The sequence below is a fragment of the Spinacia oleracea genome, chromosome 1 (assembly GCF_020520425.1).
Source record: "Spinacia oleracea cultivar Varoflay chromosome 1, BTI_SOV_V1, whole genome shotgun sequence".
In the NCBI taxonomy this organism is placed as follows: domain Eukaryota; kingdom Viridiplantae; phylum Streptophyta; class Magnoliopsida; order Caryophyllales; family Amaranthaceae; genus Spinacia; species Spinacia oleracea.
In genome coordinates, this window is record NC_079487.1 from 98965169 (window position 1) to 98987750 (window position 22582).

The 22582-nt window shown below is 38.3% G+C and overlaps 1 protein-coding gene across 1 annotated transcript; it reads right to left on the reverse strand.

Moving 5' to 3' along the window:
• Nucleotides 1–7862: 7862 nt before the first annotated feature.
• Nucleotides 7863–8749, reverse strand: LOC130465550 (uncharacterized). Its single transcript, XM_056834353.1, has 5 exons — nucleotides 8737–8749; nucleotides 8488–8588; nucleotides 8299–8434; nucleotides 8013–8149; nucleotides 7863–7904 (listed from the first exon to the last, which is right to left on the reverse strand). Exons 1-5 carry the CDS (start codon nucleotides 8747–8749, stop codon nucleotides 7863–7865), a joined length of 429 nt encoding a protein of 142 aa, XP_056690331.1.
• Between the last annotated feature and the right edge of the window lie 13833 nt (nucleotides 8750–22582).

Genomic DNA, 22582 nt, shown 5'->3' on the forward strand with positions numbered 1-22582 from the left:
CCTATTCCGTGTTTTTGTGAAATCTGGGCCTTGGGCTGCATTTTCAGCGCCCAAGCTCATGCGTTAAAAATTTCGGTGCCCAGAGGTGGGCGCTGAAAGTTCTTTCCTGGTAATATTTGATTTTCGGATTTCTAAACACGTTTCCGAATGGGATCAGGATGTTTATTGGGTGCGTTCAGCTATATATAGGGGCTAGGTACGTCCTTATTTTCCACCACTTCAAATTCTTTCTCTCTTTTTTGCTGTGCTCTAATTATTTACCGCTTTTGCCATGTCGATCCCTACTTTCTCACTCCAACGGACTGTTAGGCGTTGGCTACGAGCCCTTACTCCCACAGAAAAAACTTTGTCAAAAGAATACCACTTAGAGGCACTTTTAGGCTTACAACAAATTAATATTGATTATAATTTTCTGCATGCTGCCCTAAACTTTTGGGACTCCGATCATCATGTTTTTTCCTTTCGGGGCAATGAAATATGTCCTTTGCCTGATGAATTTGCTGCGATCCTTGGTTATCCTACTAATGCTACTCCTGTTACCCCTGGCACTATTGAAGAGGGTAAAACAACCATAAGGGCTTTCCTAGGGCTAGATGATAACATGTTTGCTGAACTTGTTGTAGACGATAAGGTTAACTTGGCAAAACTCGTAAAACATCATTTTAGGCCTAGTAAGAATATGACCGAACAAAAATTGAACATTCGAGCCTTTGTATTTTGCTTGTTGAATCATTATTTGCTGTCGAATAATAATGGTGAGTTCGGTGACATAAGGCTGATCCCCTTGATTAGCCAGATGGAAAGTTGCTATTCTATTATGCCGTTGGTTGTTGCTGAGACTTTGCTGAGTGCGGATGAGCTGAAGAAGGATACCAAATCCGAAATTTTTAAGGGAAGCCCCCTATTACTGCAGGTAATCTATTTTTTCTTTGCGCACACATACGCCACTTTTATATATTTCTTTTTGCCTGGGGCTGAGTTTCAGCGCCCAGGGCTGGGCGCTGGAATATTCGGCGCCTGGTCCTGGGCGTTGAAACTGCGCCCCAGGAACCTTTTTTCTTTCTTTTCATTCTTTTGTTCGATCGTACCTGTTTTTGCAGATTTGGCTCGCGGAACGGCTTAGACTTTTGGAAGCTCCTGCCGATCCTAAACATTATCGCCCTATAGCTTTGGGTAACCGAAAATACTTGCACCAAGGCCAGGACGAAGCCGAATGGACCTCCTTTTTCACTTATGGCATTTGTTCTATTAAGTGGGTGGTACCATGGTGGGGTTTGACTACTATGACAAGGGGTCTGATGTATCGGTTTATGTTTCTTTGTTGGGGCTATCTTGTCCCATTTATATTTTCCCTTACCGAGTCATGCGTCAATATGGTTTAAGGCAGACTATCCCCTTTTCTGATACGGTACCACCTAAGGTAGCGACCTTTGCACAAACACGGGTCTTAGCGTGGGCTAGGTATTATGATGGTCTCCCGCGTTGGGCTGTAGCTACAAATGGGTTTGTGGGTCTTTCTGAAAACTATAAGTTGTGGATGAGTTCCGATGACAAGGGTGTGAGTGAAGGAAATAATGCCCTTGGTCCAAGTATGCATTCTATGTTAAGTCTAATAAATGCGGTTCAGTATTAATTAACAAGTTAATAATTCAGTGAGATCAAGTGAGCTGAATGCCTAGCTAGAGGCCGCTTCAGTTCAAGTGGAATTAATAATATTAATCCACAGCTTACTCTTGACTGAACCCGTAGGGTCACACAAATAGTACGTAAACGGATCAAGTATTTAATGGCATTAGATACTCCATCTATGGATATTAGGAATCGACGGATCTTGGTTTCAGTGGGAGCTGAGATTGTCACAGGCAAGAAATGAATACTCCGGAAACGATGATATTGCCGGAAACGGAAATATGGATCGTATCGGAAATATAAATATTATCCAAGTCGTAGATGTTGCCGGAAACGGAAACATGGTACGTATCGGAAAATATTATCGGAAATGGAAATATTACCAGAATCAGAAATATTGCCGGAAACGGAAATATTGTCAGAATCGGAAATATTATCGGAATCGGAAAATAATTCCGGAAACGGAAATATTAAATATTTGTTCGAAACGGAAATTGATTCCGGAATCGGAAATATTAAATATTGTTCGTATCGGAAATGAATTCCGGAACCGGGAATTTAATCGGAAGCGTATCGTACGAATTAGCATCGGACGAGGCCTGCCGGACGAAGGCCCAGCACGAAGTCGGGCCATCGCCCAGCAAGCCAAACGCGCGCCCAGCCAAGGCAGCGCCCAGGCCCACCGCAAGGCAGGCCCAGCGCGCGCCAAGGCCATGGCCTCGCTGCGTGGGCTGCTGCTCGCACGCACACGCATGGGCGGCCCTCGTGGCTGCCGTGTGTGTGTGAGTTTGTGTTCATGCACGATTCCTAAAACTATTAGAATTAGTATATGATTAAATTCCTATTCCTAAAAGGATAAATTAATTAATTAGAGTTCTTATAGGATTCTAAGTTTAATTAATTCGTATCCTACTAGGATTCCAATTCCCTTTCCATAACTCTATAAATACGTGCCTAGGGTCACATATTTTCAGAGAGATTAATTCAAGTATTCAAAGTGATTTTTAAGAGAAAAATTCAGCCACATTCCTTGCTCAATAGTGCCGAAAATTCTAGTACCTTAAGGGCGATTCTAGTTGGTCAATCTTAAGGCGGATCCGGACGTGCTGTGGACTATCTACGGAGGGACGACACTTGGAGTCCTAAAGACTTGTTCTTGTTCGGTTCGGGCGCAGCTAGGGAAGGCACGCAACAAAGAGTATGCATCTAAATTATGCTATATGATTATGTGTAAATAATATGTATTCCTGGCTTAATGGTTGTTTCCGCATGATCGATTTATATTTTGTCATATGTATCATAACCTAACAGTGGTATCACGAGCCCCTTATTATTTTCATAATCTAAATTGCATGAACATGGTTAAATATTACAAATTTGCATGAATTAAAAGGGGTGATTAATTTTCGTAATTGTTAATTAATTGCAAATTGCGTTTATTTAATTATACGTACGCAGTTTTTCGGCAGTTTCTTCGTTACTCATCCAAATCGAGTGATTTTTGTGTCAATTCCGCATGTAAAATGCATTCTAAAATTTTGACAAAAATATTATTTTTCTGCCGAACCCAGAATTCTCAAATTCGAAGCCTAACTATGACTTTTCGAAGGTTTTAGTTTTTCGAATGCAAAATTTCGTAAATTTAAGATGTTAAATTAAATATTTGCGATTCTTGTTGATAAATCTTGAATTTTTGATTGACCTACTGTATATGTTTAACAAGTTTGAATGCCTAGCCTTGTTAATTATGCAATCTAATTTGTAATTATGATTAATTTGTTGAAAAATAGAATAATTTAGAATTAATTTGATTTTCATAATTAATTATAATTTAATTAGAAACCTATGATTAAAAACCACCATAAAAATTGTAAATTTATGATAAATTTTAAATTTTATGACCTAGACTTGAATCAAGACAATCGGAAATCAATTGAATAATAAATTTTCGATTTTTCGCCCTAAAATTATGAAATTAATATTATTTATTAATTTGTCATTAATTTTAAATATAAATTTTAAATTTTTATGCGATTCGTTCATATAACTTGCACGCACAAAGCAATGGACGCTTCGTGTTACCCTTAAGGGGTGTTGTATAGTGCGGGCATGCGACGACGAGCAAGGGAGCTCGTCGCCCGTGCGGCACGAATGCAATGAGCAAGGCATGGTGCACGAGCACAAGGCAGCAGCCCTGCCTTGTGTCGTGGGCCACGAGCTATGGACGAATGGGCATGGGCGAAAGGCGAGCCATGGCAGTCGCGTGTGGGCAGCAAGCGAGCTGCGCCACGACGCGCACTGCCTCGCGCAAGAGCGCGCAGCCTCGCGCGCAGCGAGCGCAAGCTCGCGTGCCACGAGCGCTGCGCCCAGCGTTGATCGCGCGCGATGGCTCGCGCGCACAGCGAACGATGTCGCGCGCACAGCGAGCAATGGCTCGCGCGCAAAGCGAGCGATGTCGCGCGCACAGCGAGCAATGGCTCGCACGCACAGCGAGCGATGTCGCGCGCACAGCGAGCAATGGCTCGCGCGCACAGCGAGCGATGGAGCGCGCGCAGCGAGCACCAAAGCGTGCGATGGCTTGCGATGGTAGATGCAGCAGTTATGCGACGAGCGCATGGGCTGCGCGCACATGGCCAGCGATGGCTGTGTGTGTGCGGCCCATGGGCGTGCGATGCGTAGGGTGTTTGCGTTACGATTAGATCGTTTTGAATGTTTAATTTGAAATTTTTCAGTTTACGTAATTTTAATTAATTTTAAAATTAATAATTTAAATTATTTTCTAGGATTTTAATTTTGAATATTGTAATTATAATAAATTTTATTTATTCTAATTATTTTACTAAAATTAAAATCATGAATTAATTTAAATACGACTGAAATTAAATTAAACTTTTGGATTCAATTATAAATTTATATGAGCTTTAAATTTTAATTAAATTTGTATGTTTCCGGTTAGACTTGAAATACATTTTTATGTTTAAAATTAGTAAAGCATATGAATTTATTGGTTTGAGTGGGAGCCCTTTTAGTCATAAAACTCTTGATTAGGTCTACAAATCCTTAAGGTTAAAACAACTTGATTAGAATTAATAAGGACTGAATAATTGGTAGATTATTGGTGCCCTTGATTAATTGCTGCAAATGTTTACGTGATGCATAATGTGTTTTACTAACCAGCTATGTGGGCCATTCATGATAATGAATGGGTGAATGGTATATATTGTATATGTACTGTTTTGCAGGTTATGAAGTGACTAGTATGGCCCAAATAGGATAGAAAATATGGTCTGCGCACCATTAATTTGAATGTAATTGGTCTAAAGTACCAAAGTTATTTTTCAATTCAAATATGGTCTGCGTACCATCAAATAGTTGTAATTAGTTTTAATTATAGCTTATCCTATTTGAAGAAAATGGTGCCTCCCACGGAGATTTTCAAGACGGACTTTGAAGTCAAAGCTTCAAGATGAAGTCGGGCCATACTAGATCACATTTATCTTGTGCATGCTTTAAGTTATTTATTGCTTTAAATATGTCTTAATTATGCATAAGATAGTGGCTTGATTATGTTGCATCATTAAGGATTTTAGTTCACTTAAAATCTAACCAACATAGTAAGAGCCTTCAGTTCCAAACTTAAAAATTGAGTTAAAAGGTGCCATGCCAAAATATACACTTGCTTGGATATCCTTTACATCAATCTAGTAATAGTTTTCGCTCAGCGAGGTGTTACTTATTGGTCCTAAAGGGGCAAGGTACACAAATAATTGTGAGTACATGTTAGTTTTGGTGAAACTCAACGATATAAGTAAGGAGTCCTTTTATGTCGTGGCAAAATCGATAGGTTTACCTAACACTAGTGGAAAAAAATACCTGTTGAGGGGGGCATTTTGGGCTTATTGAGGCGAACAAGGCCCGCTTCGACAGACGTGGCTTCAACAGCTCACATAGCTGTTGAGGCGGGCTTTGTTCGCCTCAACAGGTGGTCTGTTGTGGGGGGCTTTCAAAAGCCCGCCTCAACAGCCCAAAACCAAAGCGAAAAAATAAGGACCTGTTGTGGGGGGCTTTACAAAAGCCCGCCTCAACAGACACCTCTGTTGAGGCTCACTTTTAAATGCCCCCCTCAACAGACCTGTATTCTTGCGCCAATACCTGTACATTGGCGCCATAAATTCATATGTTGTCGAGGCGTACATTAAAAGCCCCCTTCAACAACATTATTTTTTTTTCCAAATTCTTTTAAAATATAAAATAGGTGGCAATAACCAAATCTATATATATACACCATTGAGTATTGAAACCTGTACACGCACCAATCAACACCAGAATAGCAAAGGTATGAATCTGCTTATTTTTTTATTAACAAATCGATCATTAAATTAACTTCATTTATATTAGCCTAATAAAGAAAAACGTATAGTACGTACGTTTACAATTTTTAAACACCTAGCTAGCTAGTCTAACAAATTAAAACTAATATTAACAAATAAAGACAAAAGGCTAGAGACCTAGTCTAACAAATTTCTCTAATCCGGCCACTTAGCTCCCTTTAGATCGATCATGCATTACGTACAAACCTTAATTAAGGTCGTGTTGACTTTCTAATTCCAATCGACTCGATCCCTGCAAGATGGAAGGAAAATATATGAGCTATAGAGTACCAAAGTTTACACTCACGATATTATCTTTACATTCCATTGAAGCATAAAAAGATATAGTTGCAGACTATAGAGATAATTAAGTTGTTAAAAATATGACCTATAACGAGCCTTAAATGTGCATAAATAGATTCGAATGAGTTTTAGAAAGTTAAAACTATGCATATTAATCATGTAATAAGAATCAAATGAGTCCTTAGGTTCTTTAGTTCAAAGTTGGGAGAGAAAATGTTATTTTAGCTCTAAACATGACCTATAACCACCCAATGAGCCTTAAATGTGCATACGTAGATTGGAATGAGTTTTAGAAAGTTAAAACTATGCATATTAATCATGTAATAAGAATCAAATGAGTCCTTAGGTTCTTTAGTTCAAAGTTGGGAGCGGAAATGTCACCTAAATATGACCTATAACGATCCTATGAGCCTTACATGTGCATAAATAGATTCAACTGAGTTTTAGAAAGTTAAATTGTGTTCTTTCACTTAGTTCTTAAGGCTAAAATCAGAATAAGTGTCTATATTTCTAGATGCACAGATGTATGCTTGGATTTCATGGAAATTCCTGAGAATCATCCATGTCTCAGGAACTAACACTGCCAGGTTAAATAAACATATTGTCTGCTGATTCCTAGAAAGTGACAGACGTTGAAGAAACCAGAGGGATATTTTTATTTATGCCTTATCAGTTGGTAGAAGAAGGTAACTATGTGATTTATAAAATGAAAATAATGGTTTGTTGTAGCTTAAAACCATTATTTTTAATTATTTACAGAAAACCCACCTCCTAAAAACAGACTACTTTACCTGCTACTTGATAAAACGTTATCCTTAAGAAATTTCTGGGTAGATACAGATCGTTGTTGAATAAATACAGTATTTTATTCCATATTGGTTTAACCCATATCCTAATAATCAATTTTCCTAATGGTTGTGTATGAAGATCATAGTCTCATGGAAATAGAAGAATAAAAGGGTCAATGCCTATAGTATTTGCATCAATTTTAGCAAGAAAATTAACTAAGAAACGGCTAGCAGTTGTCGTCTTGTTACACTAGCATTACTAGTTCATGTCATAGTTTGTTTTACTCTGATCAAAGCTGCACCTCAAAATTCACTAATTACCAACTTACCAGGATTCACTGGCAACTTCCCTTCTAAGCACTACTCAGGGTAAGCTCTTCAAATCGCGTTCATTTTTGTCTTCTAATTTTATCTGGTGTTATGCTGATCAAGTCAGCCAGGCCTGCCAGCCATTTTCCTGCTTGATTAGTTTGGCCAATTTTGGGATGTACTTAGCCTGATTAGATTGTTTAGGCCATTTAGGTTTTAAGGCTACTTCAGGTCAATCCAGTCCCCAGTGCACCCTATGAATCTATGATCAACTCTAGTCAGTCCCCAATACAAGTATCTATTTTGACTATCAATTGTGATTTATACGGAATACTTGAGAAAAAAATACTTAAGATTTTCTTACCTTTTTTGTGACACCACTAAGGTATCAGGAAAGCTACCTACTGTCGGGCAACATACCAAATATTTGCAATAACAAGTATATCTGAACCATCTGACTAAATCAACAAAACCAATCATAACCACCAGAACTTAATGAAATAAACTGGAGAAAACAGATAATAACCACTTCAAACTTTCGTATTAAAGGCAGCATAAAATAATAAAAATGCAGCAAATTAAAATAACCAACAAAACTTTAACATCATCTCACCTTGACAAATCCAGGACGACGATCCAGATTCAAATGCAGGTTCTTAATATGACCGACATCTCCGAAAGCATTAAGGAGATCCTCTTCCTGTGCCTCTTCATGCACTCCTGTGACAAGTACAATCCAGCCTTCAATTGCTGCAATGAATCAAACTTTGTTAGAATTCTGCTTGCAGAAATTTCAACTTAATTGTAACCATATAAAAGGAAAGAGAAATACAGGGAAATTTAAAATTCAACTACTACAACTCTGAAATTCACAACCACAAGCAAGACTTCAGCAGTACATATATAAGAGCTTGTATCCTTTCCTTTTAGATATAAGAGAATTGAAACGAAACATAAATACCTTTCCATATCTAAGGAAAGGAAACAAGCTCGGACCCCTTGTTTATCAGAGTTGGTTATGTTTGATCTGTCAAGCTACCAAGGAATACAGATAAGAGAAAAAGAAAAGAATATGTCTAAAGGTTTACCTTCAAGGGAGGAGACTTGGTGACCTCTACAGTCGGAGGCTCGGAGTCAATTTGGTCAGGATTCTCTATTCCCAAGTTTGGAATTACAAATTCATCAGTGTCTGGAAGTAGCATGAGAATGAATTAAAGAATACAATGAAAAACTGACTAAAAAGTACGAACGTTCAGGTTCAGAAATCAACAGAAATTCCAACAAACTAAAAACATGGTTTGCTAATCATGGAAGAGCAATATGCTTTTTTTCCCAACCTCCTACCCACATATTCTACTCCGTACTGTCTTCTTCCCTATATTTATTTATGTAGCCTTGGCCTATATCCATGCATAAGACCAAGAAAGTGTGGATCAAAATTACAATAGCGGGTTAGCACTCCATTTACAAGAACTCACGATTCTAGTCCTTGTAACTTCTATCTTGCATCACTTTAGTAATTAAACACTTTTTTCAGTTTTCAAACATTTTGCCTACACAAAAACTTCTAAAAAAAGGAAATTTTAACATGAATGAGAACCTAATAGGTCATTCTCATTCCTTTCATGTATATATATACTCCTTATATCTATAAGTTATTCCCTCCGTATTTTAAAAAGACATACTTTGACCGATACATAATTTTAGGAGAGTGAGTTGAGTTTATTAAAATAAGATGAAAGTGGGGTAGTGGGTGGTGAATTATTTATTATAGTAAAAAGATGATGTGAGTAAGTGTGGTAAGAAAGAGAGAAATATTAATATAAGAGAAGTGAAGACCAAAATATGTAAAAAAAAGAAAGTGTATATCTTTTTAAAATACAACCGTTTACGAAAAGTGTATCTCTTTTTAAAATACGGAGGCAGTATTTAAATTCTTATAGGTTCTAATTTTAATTTTCAGACAATGTGAACGACTACCCAAATTTTGTTCTCGTCAAATTTAATATATTATTACTAATTTACTATGTCTACATGTTAGTGAAGGACTACCCAAAATATATTTTTAGAACCAGAGGGGGCAGATCAATTGATCTGACTTCAGTTGCGTAACATGATTTTGAATATTTCAAAAAAAACAAAATCAGAATCCAAACAAATTTATAGATGAAATCAGGAAACTTTGATTAAGTAATTAAGTTGTACTGTTGTAGATGAAAAGAGAAGTTACCTGGGACTCATCATATCGATCTACAATTAACAATTTTATCTCCGAAATTCAATCAGACACTTGCTAAATAAGATCAATATCAAAGCAAATTCGAGTCAAACTACATCGCATCATCAACAACAAATAAAAAAAATACTAAGTTCATTTTGCTAACTGCTTAGAGACTCCATAATCAAATTCAATTGAGAACAAGTACATAGTTTGCTAGCTATCTTATTGATTGCACACAGTTATGAAAAATAAATAACATAACATAACTTAAAGGTGATGTAAACACCATTCAAGACACATAATTTCTGGAAAATATTCATGTTAGTTGAAGAATGATCGAGAAATAAAGTCCGACGTATATGCGTAGTATCATAGAAGTAGTTTCAAAGATTCAATATTGAAGAACCACCTCATTCTACTAAACACTCTCCATTTAATCCACCCCAATGAACATTTCTCTACATCTTTACATCAAGAAAACAGTCTACTAGGGACACAAACACAGTGCCTATCCGAAACCACACAAGGCAGACACATACACGGATACACCCAAACACATGGGAAACTCAAAATTAGCTGCCAATCATAAACATATATGGCAACATACTGAAATTCCAAATTCTCATAATCTTTCTTCAATTAGATTCAAGATATCTAGTTTGAAGTTCAGTTTTAGCACAACAAAAAAGACCAGGAATCAAGAGGAATTCATAAAAATAAAAATTAGGAGAGAGAATACCCCAAGCAACAGTACACTCTTCACTGGTAGCACTCGCCTGGTTTGCTTGGCACTCAATGCCTATTCAAAATCAACATCAACAAATCAAAATCAATTTTTGACAAAAACCTTTAAAATAAATTACCCTAAAAAATTGAGGGAAAAGAACTCACAGAGATCCATGATGTGGTTCCTACAAATTGCGCAATTATCGACCACAATATCTGCCGAAAATCGACCCCGAAAATCAACAAAAAACAGTAGAGAATCCTCCATTAAATTAGGGTTAGGGTTTATGAAGATATTTGAAGCTAAAATGGTAGAAATAATAATTACCCCAAGCCCAGAGAGAAACGGCGTTCCTTTTTTTGATCTCGAAACGCTTCGATTTCTTGATAGATGAAGATGGGCCAGCAGCAGCGTTAGAACCCTCGCCGGCGGTAACAAAATTTGACACCAAAAACCAATCTCTATTCCCAAGAACAATAATTCAAAATTAACAGAAAAATTCAGTTATGAAGACACCTTCTTTGAAATTATAGAGAATGAGGGAGAGAAGATCTTCCATGGAAAGGGGCGGATGGTTTGAGGAGTTTTGAACCGGGAAGAGAAGAGAGAGAAATGAAAATTTCAGGCTAACAGGAGAAATGAGGAGGAGAGAGAATTAAAAATTAGAGTATATGCGAGTAGTATTTGTTGAAGCGAACATTTAATGCCCCCTTCAACAATTGATATTGAAGCGAACAATAAAAATGTTCGCTTCAACAACCCTTTATAATGTTTGACCCGCGTTGACCAATTACTTGTTGAAGCGTATTTCTCTATGCCCCCTTCAATAAGGGGGCTGTAATAAGTGTTTTTTCTACTAGTGTAATAAGTTCTTAGACGTACCTATCAACCAAGAATAGTTTCTAGACTATTAGCAAAAGGCTTTTGCTTACCTAAGATGTTTTAGGATTAAGTCGACAAAAGGCTTTTGCTTACCTTCAATGATTTTAGGATCTTGGAATCATTTTATTCACACCTGCTGGAACAATAAACTCGAATAAAATGCTAATGACTTGTTAAAATTGCATGATTGCTTTAATTTTCAAGTTATCACTCATGATAAATGTTTAGACTTTGCATGCTTCAATGTATGTCTTAATTATTGTTTATAATTAAATATCTTGCACTGCAGTAAATCCTTTTAGAAAGGTAACAGTAAATTTCCTCGATTGGTAGTGAATCCAAGAACGATTCACGGAAATGAGAGAAAGTGAGCAATTTAAAATGTACGTTTCTTATAGCGACTTTTATGGTTGTTTTCGAACATCAAAATCGAATGGCAAACCAATTGGTGCTTGCGAATTCAAAATACACTGTAGTTTTGAAATCATAAAGCATTGAGTCTAATACGCTCAGCTTTACCAATGGTTAACAACCTAATATCTTTGTCCATTTAATTCTCGAATGAGTCTAGTCCCTAGACATTCGAATAGATCGATGCTTAGAGAACTTTAGAAGCTTCTGGTAAGATCATCTAGTTGAAACAAAATATTCAACATAAATTAAAATGGTAAAGAACCTTGTTGGTGACATTGGACATGTCTAACAAAGTATAAAAGTCAACACTAAAGAATTCAATTCTTAAGACTATAAGAAAGGGTACAAGAAATAGGAAAACGAGGAACAAATGAAAGGAATTTACGATTCCGTTTCTACCTATAAGTTTATGTTTAAACAGAAGTGACCTAGCAATCAAGCTTCCTTGGTATCATATACCGCTTGAGGTTCTTACTTCGGTAATAACTCAAACAATGGAAGCTAGGATACACTAATGACCTACAAGTGGGAAATGAAGCATGGCATTGCTACATTAATTGTAGGGTCATCTAAGTTTGTTTTAAGTCCTTTCAAAGGCTGGAACTTAATGGCTATTTTGTTCCATAATCAACATACCTAAATTTCTGTTTTCAAACACAGAAAGACTCACATTCAAGAAAACAAAAAACAATGTTTGTTTGTTTATTTGAATGAAATGGTCAATTACAGGTTGAGTCAATATGCTTGATTAAAACAAACAACTCTTTAAAGAACTTTACTAGGTTCAAATCAACCCCTTGATTTGAGTTCCACTAATCTTTGGCATTGTTGCTTAGACCATGTCAACAAGTTAACATTCACAAGCTCTATTTTAATGGACTTTTGAAAGTTGGTTGATTTCTAGATCAACTTAAGACAAGCTAGTCTTACTTGTTGAAAGTAACAAAGAATATGAACTATTGTTAGAACGCCTAGACAATAGAGTTCAAAGCTAAAGAAAGGTTTTATGACTTTATTATTTCACACAGATTTGAGTGAATATAGGTTTATTTACTCAATGTGATATAAGTTTGAATCTGTTTGGCTAGTTCAAAGATTCAGAAGTATAAATCCCACTTGGTAAGAAATCATAAGGATCTAGGTTAGATCATGTTGATGATTACTTAAATCAAGAATGATCATCAATGATTGTGTAGTAAAATTCACAATCTAGCTCCATAAGATATGGCATATCTAAGTTGGAATGATCGAAGTCGATTAGTACTTGATTCGATCAATGATGGATCATAAAGACTTTTCCTTTAATTTCTAAAACAAAATGCTCAACTACCACCAAACTAAACTAAATTCGTCAAAGCTATAGAAAAGAAATTTCAGAATATCTTTTCGATAATATATATCTAGAGAGTTGCTAAACTCAGTGGGAGCTTAGTGGTTGTTATTCAACAAACTAAGGCCCAAGTATAGATATATGTTTCATTGTGATTTATTCAAATGAGACACAAGGGTATTGTTTCTACCACGAATTTTTGAGAACATAATGTTTGTTTGCTCGAAATAATGTCCTTTTGGAGATTCGTTTCCAAAATGACAAGTGGGAGAAAATAGACCTCGAAAGTTTTCGAGGCGAACAACAAAACATAAACGGACATTCCGGAGGCTTTTCGAAGTGCTTCAGAAAATCCGAACTTATTCTTTAAGGACTTTAGAAGTGGCTTTAAAGAATAGACATCTCTTAGAAGACTTTACAAGTGCTTCAAGGAGAACAGAATATTCAAAGGACTTTCAAGTAGCTATTGATATTCTATTGTTTGATGTTCTATACCCTTGTAGGCATAGAGTTCAAGTCACTGAAACTATGAGATTTTTCTATTAGATAGTGAAGAAACATGGAGTTCAGGTCACTGAAACTATGCAATTCTTCTATTAAATAGTGAAGAAACCTACAACTTGAAGTCAAACTATTATTATGTAGACTTGTAAGAAAGCTATGACGAAACCCAGATTCCCTAAAATGGTTAGAGGCCATATATAGACTCAAATGTTTTAAATGGTTAGAGGCCATAAAACATACTCAATGTTTTGATGACAAAATTGAAATTTTGTTGATTTGCAAGAATAGTTTCACACCTATTGGTTGCAAGTTTGTTTTAAGGATAAAAACCATCAAACATGAAATTGTGTTCACACACAAAGCGAGATTAGTTGCTAAAGGTTACAAGCAAATTCATGGTGTGAATTGTGTTGAAACCTCATGCATAATCGTAATGCTCAAGTCTATAATTCAAGCAATGATTGCATATTGGTACATATGGCAATTGGATGACAAAACGTATTCCTCAATCAAATGTTGGAATATAATATGTACATGGTATGTCATAGAATCTGTGGATCCAAATAAATGCTTGAAAAGGAAATCTAGCTTATAAAATCTAAGTACAGATTTAAGCAAGCAATTGGGAATTGGAACTGTATTTTAAGTGAAGCTAATAAGCATTTTAGTTTCATAAAATGTACATGATTCTTATAGATGTATAAGAAGTTTAGTGGGAGTACATAAAAACTTATTTGGTCCTATGTGTATCACACACATATCTCTCTATTGTGAAATAACATTCAAATGCTAATGACTTAGATTTGAAATTATTCATCAATAATGGACCATGGCGAAACTTAGTACATATTGGGTATTAAGATCTATTTACAAAGATCTTATAATATTGTTTTATATTAAGTAATGGCATTTACTAAATCAAACACGAAAGTCTCCATTGGAGATATTCGACCCATGTGAATAAATCTAAGTAAAGGATGTTTGAACTATGTATAAGCATTTACTAAGTTAAACATCAAAGAGTCTAAATGAGATTTTTAACCTATATTATATGTCAAAGAATTTAGCTGAATTTAGTATCTACTGAAACTAGATAAGCTAAAGTTACATGAATAGAATTCAATTGGGAAATATTCTGCAAAAGAATTTATCATGTATGATATAATATGAGGATCGCCAAAAACGTATCGTATGACTTTAGGCATGACGAACATATACCAATCTCTATTGATCTAAGTGAAGATCAACTAGATTGAGATCAAGAATACTTATGGTACTTGAAAAGGTACATAGGAATAGTTCTTGATTCAAGGAAATAAAGATATGCTAAATATTGATGCTACACGCATAAACACTGGCAAAGGATCAAGCAAGACCCTTTGGAGTTAACCATTGATAAGGACGAGCTATAGAGCATCGTGTTTTGAAATGGCAACATGGATTGGAGACCATGAGTTGTTGCGTGGGAAATTAAATATTAATTTCTATGTTCTAAGATACAACTGGAAAGTCTTCCACATATCTGTGAACTGCTTGGATAAGTAAATCCAAACAAAGCATCACTAGCAACCTAAACAGTTGAAGTAAAAGTACTTATTGCCTAAGAAGCAATAAAACAGAGTTGTTTATATTAATGAGTTCTTCATTGAACTTGGGTGGATCACATGTCTGCTAACTTGATGGATCTTCATTGCAAAATGCGTAGAACCACTATCGAAGTAAGAAAGACTAGATCACATAATAAACAAACTCAAAAGATCTTATCATCCTATCTCGAATATCATTCGATGAAAAAGATATTAAGATTGGCAAAGCATGATAACTAAACCTATGCAACAAGTGAGAAAGCAACACTCACATTGTAGCACTGGAAATCAAGCATAGCTTTGAATTCCATGAAATGTTTTAAAGATGGGTTCGAGGCCCATGGTTGTAAAACATTGGGGTTGAACATTTATCATATATGAAATGAATTTTCATATTCCATTTAATCTTGGTTTAGTATTAAATGATGAGTCCCTTCAATTTGACGATATATTCAAGATAGACTGTCAGGACCAGTCCTGTGACTAAGAAATGTCTATCAAGTGAACTTGAATGTCAAAAGTTGAAAATGGTCCCTGGTCGGAGTTTTCTATAAAATTGGACGCATAGAAAACGTTAGACGATTAGAATGCAAGATGACTAGTAGTTCTGTTTCTTGAACTATGTGGACATGACAATGTCATAATCATTTGCATAGATACTTACTTTGGGAAGACTAGTATCGGACAAGACCTATGAAACTTTACTGTAAGAGATGAAAATCTGTCATAAGTAAATTTCATTAAAATTATTAGACACTAAATCCTCAATACCTGAGTGATTTGAGATTACTTGTTTGAGAACTGGTTGCTTTGACGTTGACCAACCGTCGCACCGTAAAAGGAGGCTATAAAGGCAACGCTCAGGTAATCACCTATCAAACGAAGTCTAATCTCAAGATCGCAAGATTGGGATTGTCCTCCCATAAATCGGGATGAGATGCTTAAAAGTTGTACAAGGCCACTCGGAGAGCTAGAAACTGTGAAATGCATGGCCGTGCTCGGATGAATCATAGGCTATGATTATCTGTTTATTTGATCAGTTGAACTCTGAAACCGAGAAACACCTCTGGACATAATAAGGATGACAACTCTTACCTTATGTTCAAGAGCAAGCATCGAGCGACAAAGGAATTAGGAAATGCACACTTGTCCCTAAGGACAAGTGGGAGACTGAAGGAAATAATGCCCTTGGTCCAAGTATGCATTCTATGTTAAGTCTAATAAATGCGGTTCAGTATTAATTAACAAGTTAATAATTCAGTGAGATCAAGTGAGCTGAATGCCTAGCTAGAGGCCGCTTCAGTTCAAGTGGAATTAAAAATATAAATCCACAGCTTACTCTTGACTGAACCCGTAGGGTCACACAAATAGTACGTAAACGGATCAAGTATTTAATGGCATTAGATACTCCATCTATGGATATTCGGAATCGACGGATCTTGGTTTCAGTGGGAGCTGAGATTGTCACAGGCAAGAAATGAATACTCCGGAAACGATGATATTGCCGGAAACGGAAATATGGATCGTATCGGAAATATAAATATTATCCAAGTCGTAGATGTTGCCGGAAACGGAAACATGGTACGTATCGGAAAATATTATCGGAAATGGAAATATTACCAGAATCGGAAATATTGCCGGAAACGGAAATATTGTCAGAATCGGAAATATTATCGGAATCGGAAAATAATTCCGGAAACGGAAATATTCAATATTTGTTCGAAACGGAAATTGATTCCGGAATCGGAAATATTAAATATTGTTCGTATCGGAAATGAATTCCGGAACCGGGAATTTAATCGGAAGCGTATCGTACGAATTAGCATCGGACGAGGCCTGCCGGACGAAGGCCCAGCACGAAGTCGGGCCATCGCCCAGCAAGCCAAACGCGCGCCCAGCCAAGGCAGCGCCCAGGCCCACCGCAAGGCAGGCCCAGCGCGCGCCAAGGCCATGGCCTCGCTGCGTGGGCTGCTGCTCGCACGCACACGCATGGGCGGCCCTCGTGGCTGCCGTGTGTGTGTGAGTTTGTGTTCATGCACGATTCCTAAAACTATTAGAATTAGTATATGATTAAATTCCTATTCCTAAAAGGATAAATTAATTAATTAGAGTTCTTATAGGTAACTAAGTTTAATTAATTCGTATCCTACTAGGATTCCAATTCCCTTTCCATAACTCTATAAATACGTGCCTAGGGTCACATATTTTCAGAGAGATTAATTCAAGTTTTCAAAGTGAGTTTTAAGAGAAAAATTCAGCCACATTCCTTGCTCAATAGTGCCGAAAATTCTAGTACCTTAAGGGCGATTCTAGTTGGTCAATCTTAAGGCGGATCCGGACGTGCTGTGGACTATCTACGGAGGGACGACACTTGGAGTCCTAAAGAATTGTTCTTGTTCGGTTCGGGCGCAGCTAGGGAAGGCACGCAACAAAGAGTATGCATCTAAATTATGCTATATGATTATGTGTAAATAATATGTATTCCTGGCTTAATGGTTGTTTCCGCATGATTTATGTTTTGTCATATGTATCATAACCTAACAGTGAGGACCAAGGCTCGTAATGGGGAGCCGGCTGAGCTTTTGATACCTCGCATTCGTGTTAAGTATGAGGGTCCTGATTCTGCCAGACCTCGTACCTATAGTTTTAAGACTGTGAAAGCTCGTCCTGATCGAAAGCGAAAGGAAGTTCTTCCCCGTTCCAGTGTCAGGCCTAAAAAGATGCCTAACAAGAAAGGGCCTGCTGCTGTTAAAAGAAATGCAAGCTTTCGCGGAGATTGTCGCCGGAACAATGTATGGGTTAGGAAGGCTCAGCCGCCTGTAGAAACAGTGGCTAGTCCAGTTGACGATAGTAATCCTTCTCCCACCACTGTTTGTGCCCTTGAGGCTGAGCGGGCTATAACTGAGAATGTTTCATCTTTGAAAGTTAGTGTCCAGGAGCCAGTTCTTATGGAGATTGATATTGGGGCAGCGCAGAAGACTATGGGGGTGGATCCTGCGAACATTGCTCTCTTCAAGACTTTATTTGATGATCCGGAAGAACTAGAGTAGTGTAGTTCTTTGCTAGGGTGTAGGTGCCCTCTATTTATTTCAGTTGTGTTTGTTTTTATTCCTAGCACTTTGTTTTCCTTCTTATTATATTTTAATAAAGGCGTGTTTTTAGTTCCCATTCAATTTTGTTTATATGTCTAACACTTTTTACACAAAGAATATAATTTTTTATTATTATTTGGACCGAATCCTTGGTAAGAATTGCCTACGTATCTTGTCAGAATCAGGTCGCGCGTAGTTCTTAGCTTTAGAATAAGTTTTAGTATGCCGGATTTCGGTAGATATGTCCTGAAGTGGAAACATATTACTTAATCGGTCAAATGAGTGAAGTATTTTCCGTTTTCATCTGCCGTTTTCCATAGGTTGCGTAAAATTCGACCAATTTGTTGGTAAACCTATTTGGATACGTACTGTACCCCCCAAGTGTTCGTTATTTTTCCGTTGTGTGCGGAAAAAATGATGAGCACTTTTCGAAAAAAGGAAAACTTTTGGCAGGCAGAGAGTTTCAACGCCCAGGCTGGGGCGTCAGAAATTTCGGCACCCAGCCCTGGGCGCTGAAAATAACTTGGGCGGTCAATTTTGACGTTTTTGCTTCACATGTTCTTGCGTTTATTTCCAATTCGATTTTTGTGTCTTGATATTTTGCTTCGTAGTTAAAGTTAATTTTGAGGCAATTTTGGAGGCTTTTTTGACTGTTAGCGTGAAACGCATTTTTGTCCAGATTAATTTTTTCTATTGGTGACTCAAAACATTTTTGAAAATGGAGTTAGGGTGCGGAACTTATGAAGATCTTTGTGGAGGGTATGATGGAATCTATGTGAAAGCTGTTGGTGGATTCTATGTTTTATGAATTTATTTTTTTTGGTAACATTTGCATTTGTTTTAAATTTTTGATTTCTTTTTGATTTTGGGTTGCATGGATTGGCTCTTATGATGACATTGGTTGGCTTTTTAGGTTTTGAGGATGGGATAGTGTGGTTTATTTTGTGGGTTTCGGGAACTGGTTCACATGGCATTATTTCAAAACCGAGTGGGCTTTGTTTGTTGGGCCTATAGTGGGCCGCTTCTTTATTATTATTTTTTTTTTATTTTGCAAGTACATTTGGTGTTTATTTAGTGTTAGAATAAAAATTTTAGGAAAAATATTACGCCTTTATTGATTTGGAAAGTAAGGAAAACACACTGAAATAAAACTGACCCATATTCTAAAGGGCCTTAGGACCATCTGAAGTCTCTATTTTTTTTTTCTATCAATCTAAAGAACTACTAGGCGCTTTTTACTAATGCTGCTCTATGTGGCTCAAGCCTGGGGTTTAGTCTCATAAAACTTCGGTCCTTCACCGGTACTCATCTTGAATCCTATTCCTTTTGCGTTGACCCACTGATATGTCTTCACCCATCCTTTCCCGACCTCTTCTAGTGTTGATGCAGGAGAGATTAACCGGGTTGGATCGAAACCTTCATCTTGTAAAGCTAGGGTAGTCATCACAGTCTCGTTCTCCATAGGTCTTGATTCGTTAAACAATGTCCATAGAGCCTGGTTGTCCAATATTTCAGTTGTTTTAGTCTTGGTGAGGTGGGGTGCCTCATCCAAGGTGTGGCAGTCATGGAAAATTTCAAATCCGGGTTTTAGCAAGCCATCCTGAACAAAGGGTTCAGGGAAATCACAGCATGGGTGTTCTTCTCCTTCCCGAACAAACATCCCGTTAAGGGTCCTTTGATATGGGGGAAGGAGGGTGGTTTGTTTGGCTTTGTTAAGGCGTAGCCTAGATAGGCGGTCAGCAATATCTTCCTCCGTTGGTTCATAACCTAAGCCAAAGGGGGTGGATTTGTCGGGAAAAGGGTGGAATGTGCATTCCTTCTTCCTTATGCCCAATGGGGTTCCTGGGAAATAACCTTGAGCCAACAGCATTCTAGGGATGACTCGGGATGCATGCGGGTCTAGGAATGCTGGATCATAATCTTCGATGAACTGGATTGCTTCTTCCATTTGAAACCCATAAAGGTCATCTGCAGTTTCGGCCGTTCCAACCATAGTACAACTGACGTCGAGAGGAGGGGCGCGGATTTCTAGTATTACCCCGTTATGGTTAAGTTTAACCATTTGGTGCAAGGTAGAAGCCACACCTCCTAAGTCATGGAGCCAAGGTCGCCCCAAGAGGAGGTTGAAAGTGGGCTTGATGTCGATTATTTGAAACTCCGTGGTGCGTGCCACAGGTCCGGTTTGTATGGTAAGGTTGATTTTTCCCAATACAGGCCTTCGGGAGTTATCATAAGCTCGTACCCCTTGCGTGGAGGTTTGGAAGTCGTCGTTTCCCAGCCCCAAGCAATGGGCGGTTCGCAATGGGCAGACATTAACCGCCGAACCATTATCTACGAGCGCTAGAGGGATGTTTTGTCCTTTGCATCCAACCACTAAGTAAAGGGCTTTATTGTGAGCACCCCCCTCTTTGGGTAAGTCTTTATCAGTGAAAACTATGGCCTTTTCTCCGGCATCTCTCGTGACATGGCTAGCCAATGAGTCAGGTGTGATATCTGTGGGTACTGAGATGAGGTCAAGTGAGCGAATAAGCTTTTCGCGATGTTCCTTTGAAGTACACATAAGATCCCAGATGGTAATCTCAGCCTTGGTTCTTTTCAGTTGTTTCAGGAGAGGATTTTCGATGACTTCCGCGACGGTGGCGTGCCGCCCGTTCTCAGGAGTTTGCCTAACCGGGATGTCGTCCATAGGAGGTGGGTGAATATCCGGTTGGTATATCCTTCCGGATAGGGTGAGGTTGTCGACCTCGGGCTCCTGAGGGGTGGTGTCAATGAGAGCATACCCGGGCCAAGTTTCAGTGAAGAGGTCCTGGCCCGAGACTTGAGATAGGTAAATATCTTCAGCATCATCGTTCCACACACCGTACACTTCCCCCTCGATTCGATCCATAGGTACCACAGCGAGTGGTGCACCTTGAGGTGTAATATACACCGTGGGGTCGAAATTTTCTGGTTGGTCGAGAGAGATGTGACAAGAGCCGAGTGGGCTCTTGTTGTTGTTGGGTTTGCCAACGTTAGGGAGAGGTATTACTTCATCCTCTATCATGTCCTGGATCGTATGTTTTAGATGCCAGCAGTTTTCAGTGTCATGCCCATTTCCTTGATGGAATTTGCAGTAAGTACCTTCGACCCAATATTTGTTTTTGACAGGAGGGTCACGGGTGGGGCCTATAGGTCTCAACTTTCCTTGATTGGTTATTCTTTCAAAGGCTTGTACCAAAGTTGACCCGAGTGGGGCAAACTTTCGGTCTCGGACCCATCTTACAGGGTATCTTCGGGCGGGAGCCTCTTCTACAGCATGGACTTCTTGGGCTTGGGGTGTGTTACCCCGATTATAGGTGTTGGTCTTATATGCAGGTTTGCTCTGTATGGTTTTGGCGAGGTCGTCCTCGATTTTTATTCCCACATCATAAACCCTTTTGAAAGTGTCGAGTCCCAGGTACCTAAGGTGTTGTCGGTAAGCCGGGTCCAAGTTGTCAATGAATTTTTGGACCAATTCTGTTTCGGGAGGCCTATTGATTAGCTGGGTCGCCTGGTCCCTCCATCTAGCAAAGTAGGTTGTGAAACCCTCATTTTTCTTTTGGAAGAGAACTTCCAGCTCGCGCATGGTGACTTGGAAATCCATGTTCGACGAGTATTGCTTGATGAAGACATTGACAAAGTCTTCCCAAGTGGGGAAGAGCTTAGGGTCCTGGTGATAGTACCATTTGAGCGGCACAGGTTCCAAGGACAAAGGAAAGGCAGGTAGGTACATGGACTTGTCCACGCCTTTCAAGTTCATGGTATTCACAAAGCTCAGTAGATGATCACGGGGGTTGTCCGTGGCCTTGAACTTTGGTAAGTCAGATGAACTGAACTTTTCTGGTAATTTGCCAGAAAAAGGTTCAGGCTCGAGGGAGAAGTATTTGCTCCCCATGGTTTGCTGTAGGACCATTTTTTCGATCCTCTTCTCGTTTTCGAGGTCATTTTTGGCTTGCGCAGCCGCTAAGGCTTCATTTTCCATTTTCAGTTGGCCCATGAGTTGGGTCATTTGGACCATCTGGTCTCGCAAATCTTCGATGGACATGTTTGGAGGTGCGAATCGAGGTTGGGGAAGCGGAGATCCTTGAAATGAGGGACGACGGACGGAGCTTGGAGTTACTAAACCTGATGTTGGTGATGTATCTTCGAGACGCACTAGCCGTTGATTCCCTGATCGGCACCAAGTGGCAGGACCGGTCCTAGGCATAAGATAAGCTAAAGTTTAGGTTCCCAAAGTTTCAAGCATTACTTAGTCTAGACTTCGACTCTCTAAATTGGTTTTTTACTTTTTCGCTCTTTCTTCTGTCGGTACACTTTTTGGGGGTTTTTTTTATTTTGGTCATTCTTTGGATTTTCGAAACACTTGCCTGTGTGACATTCATAGTTGTTAGCATGTTCGGTCTTGGTGC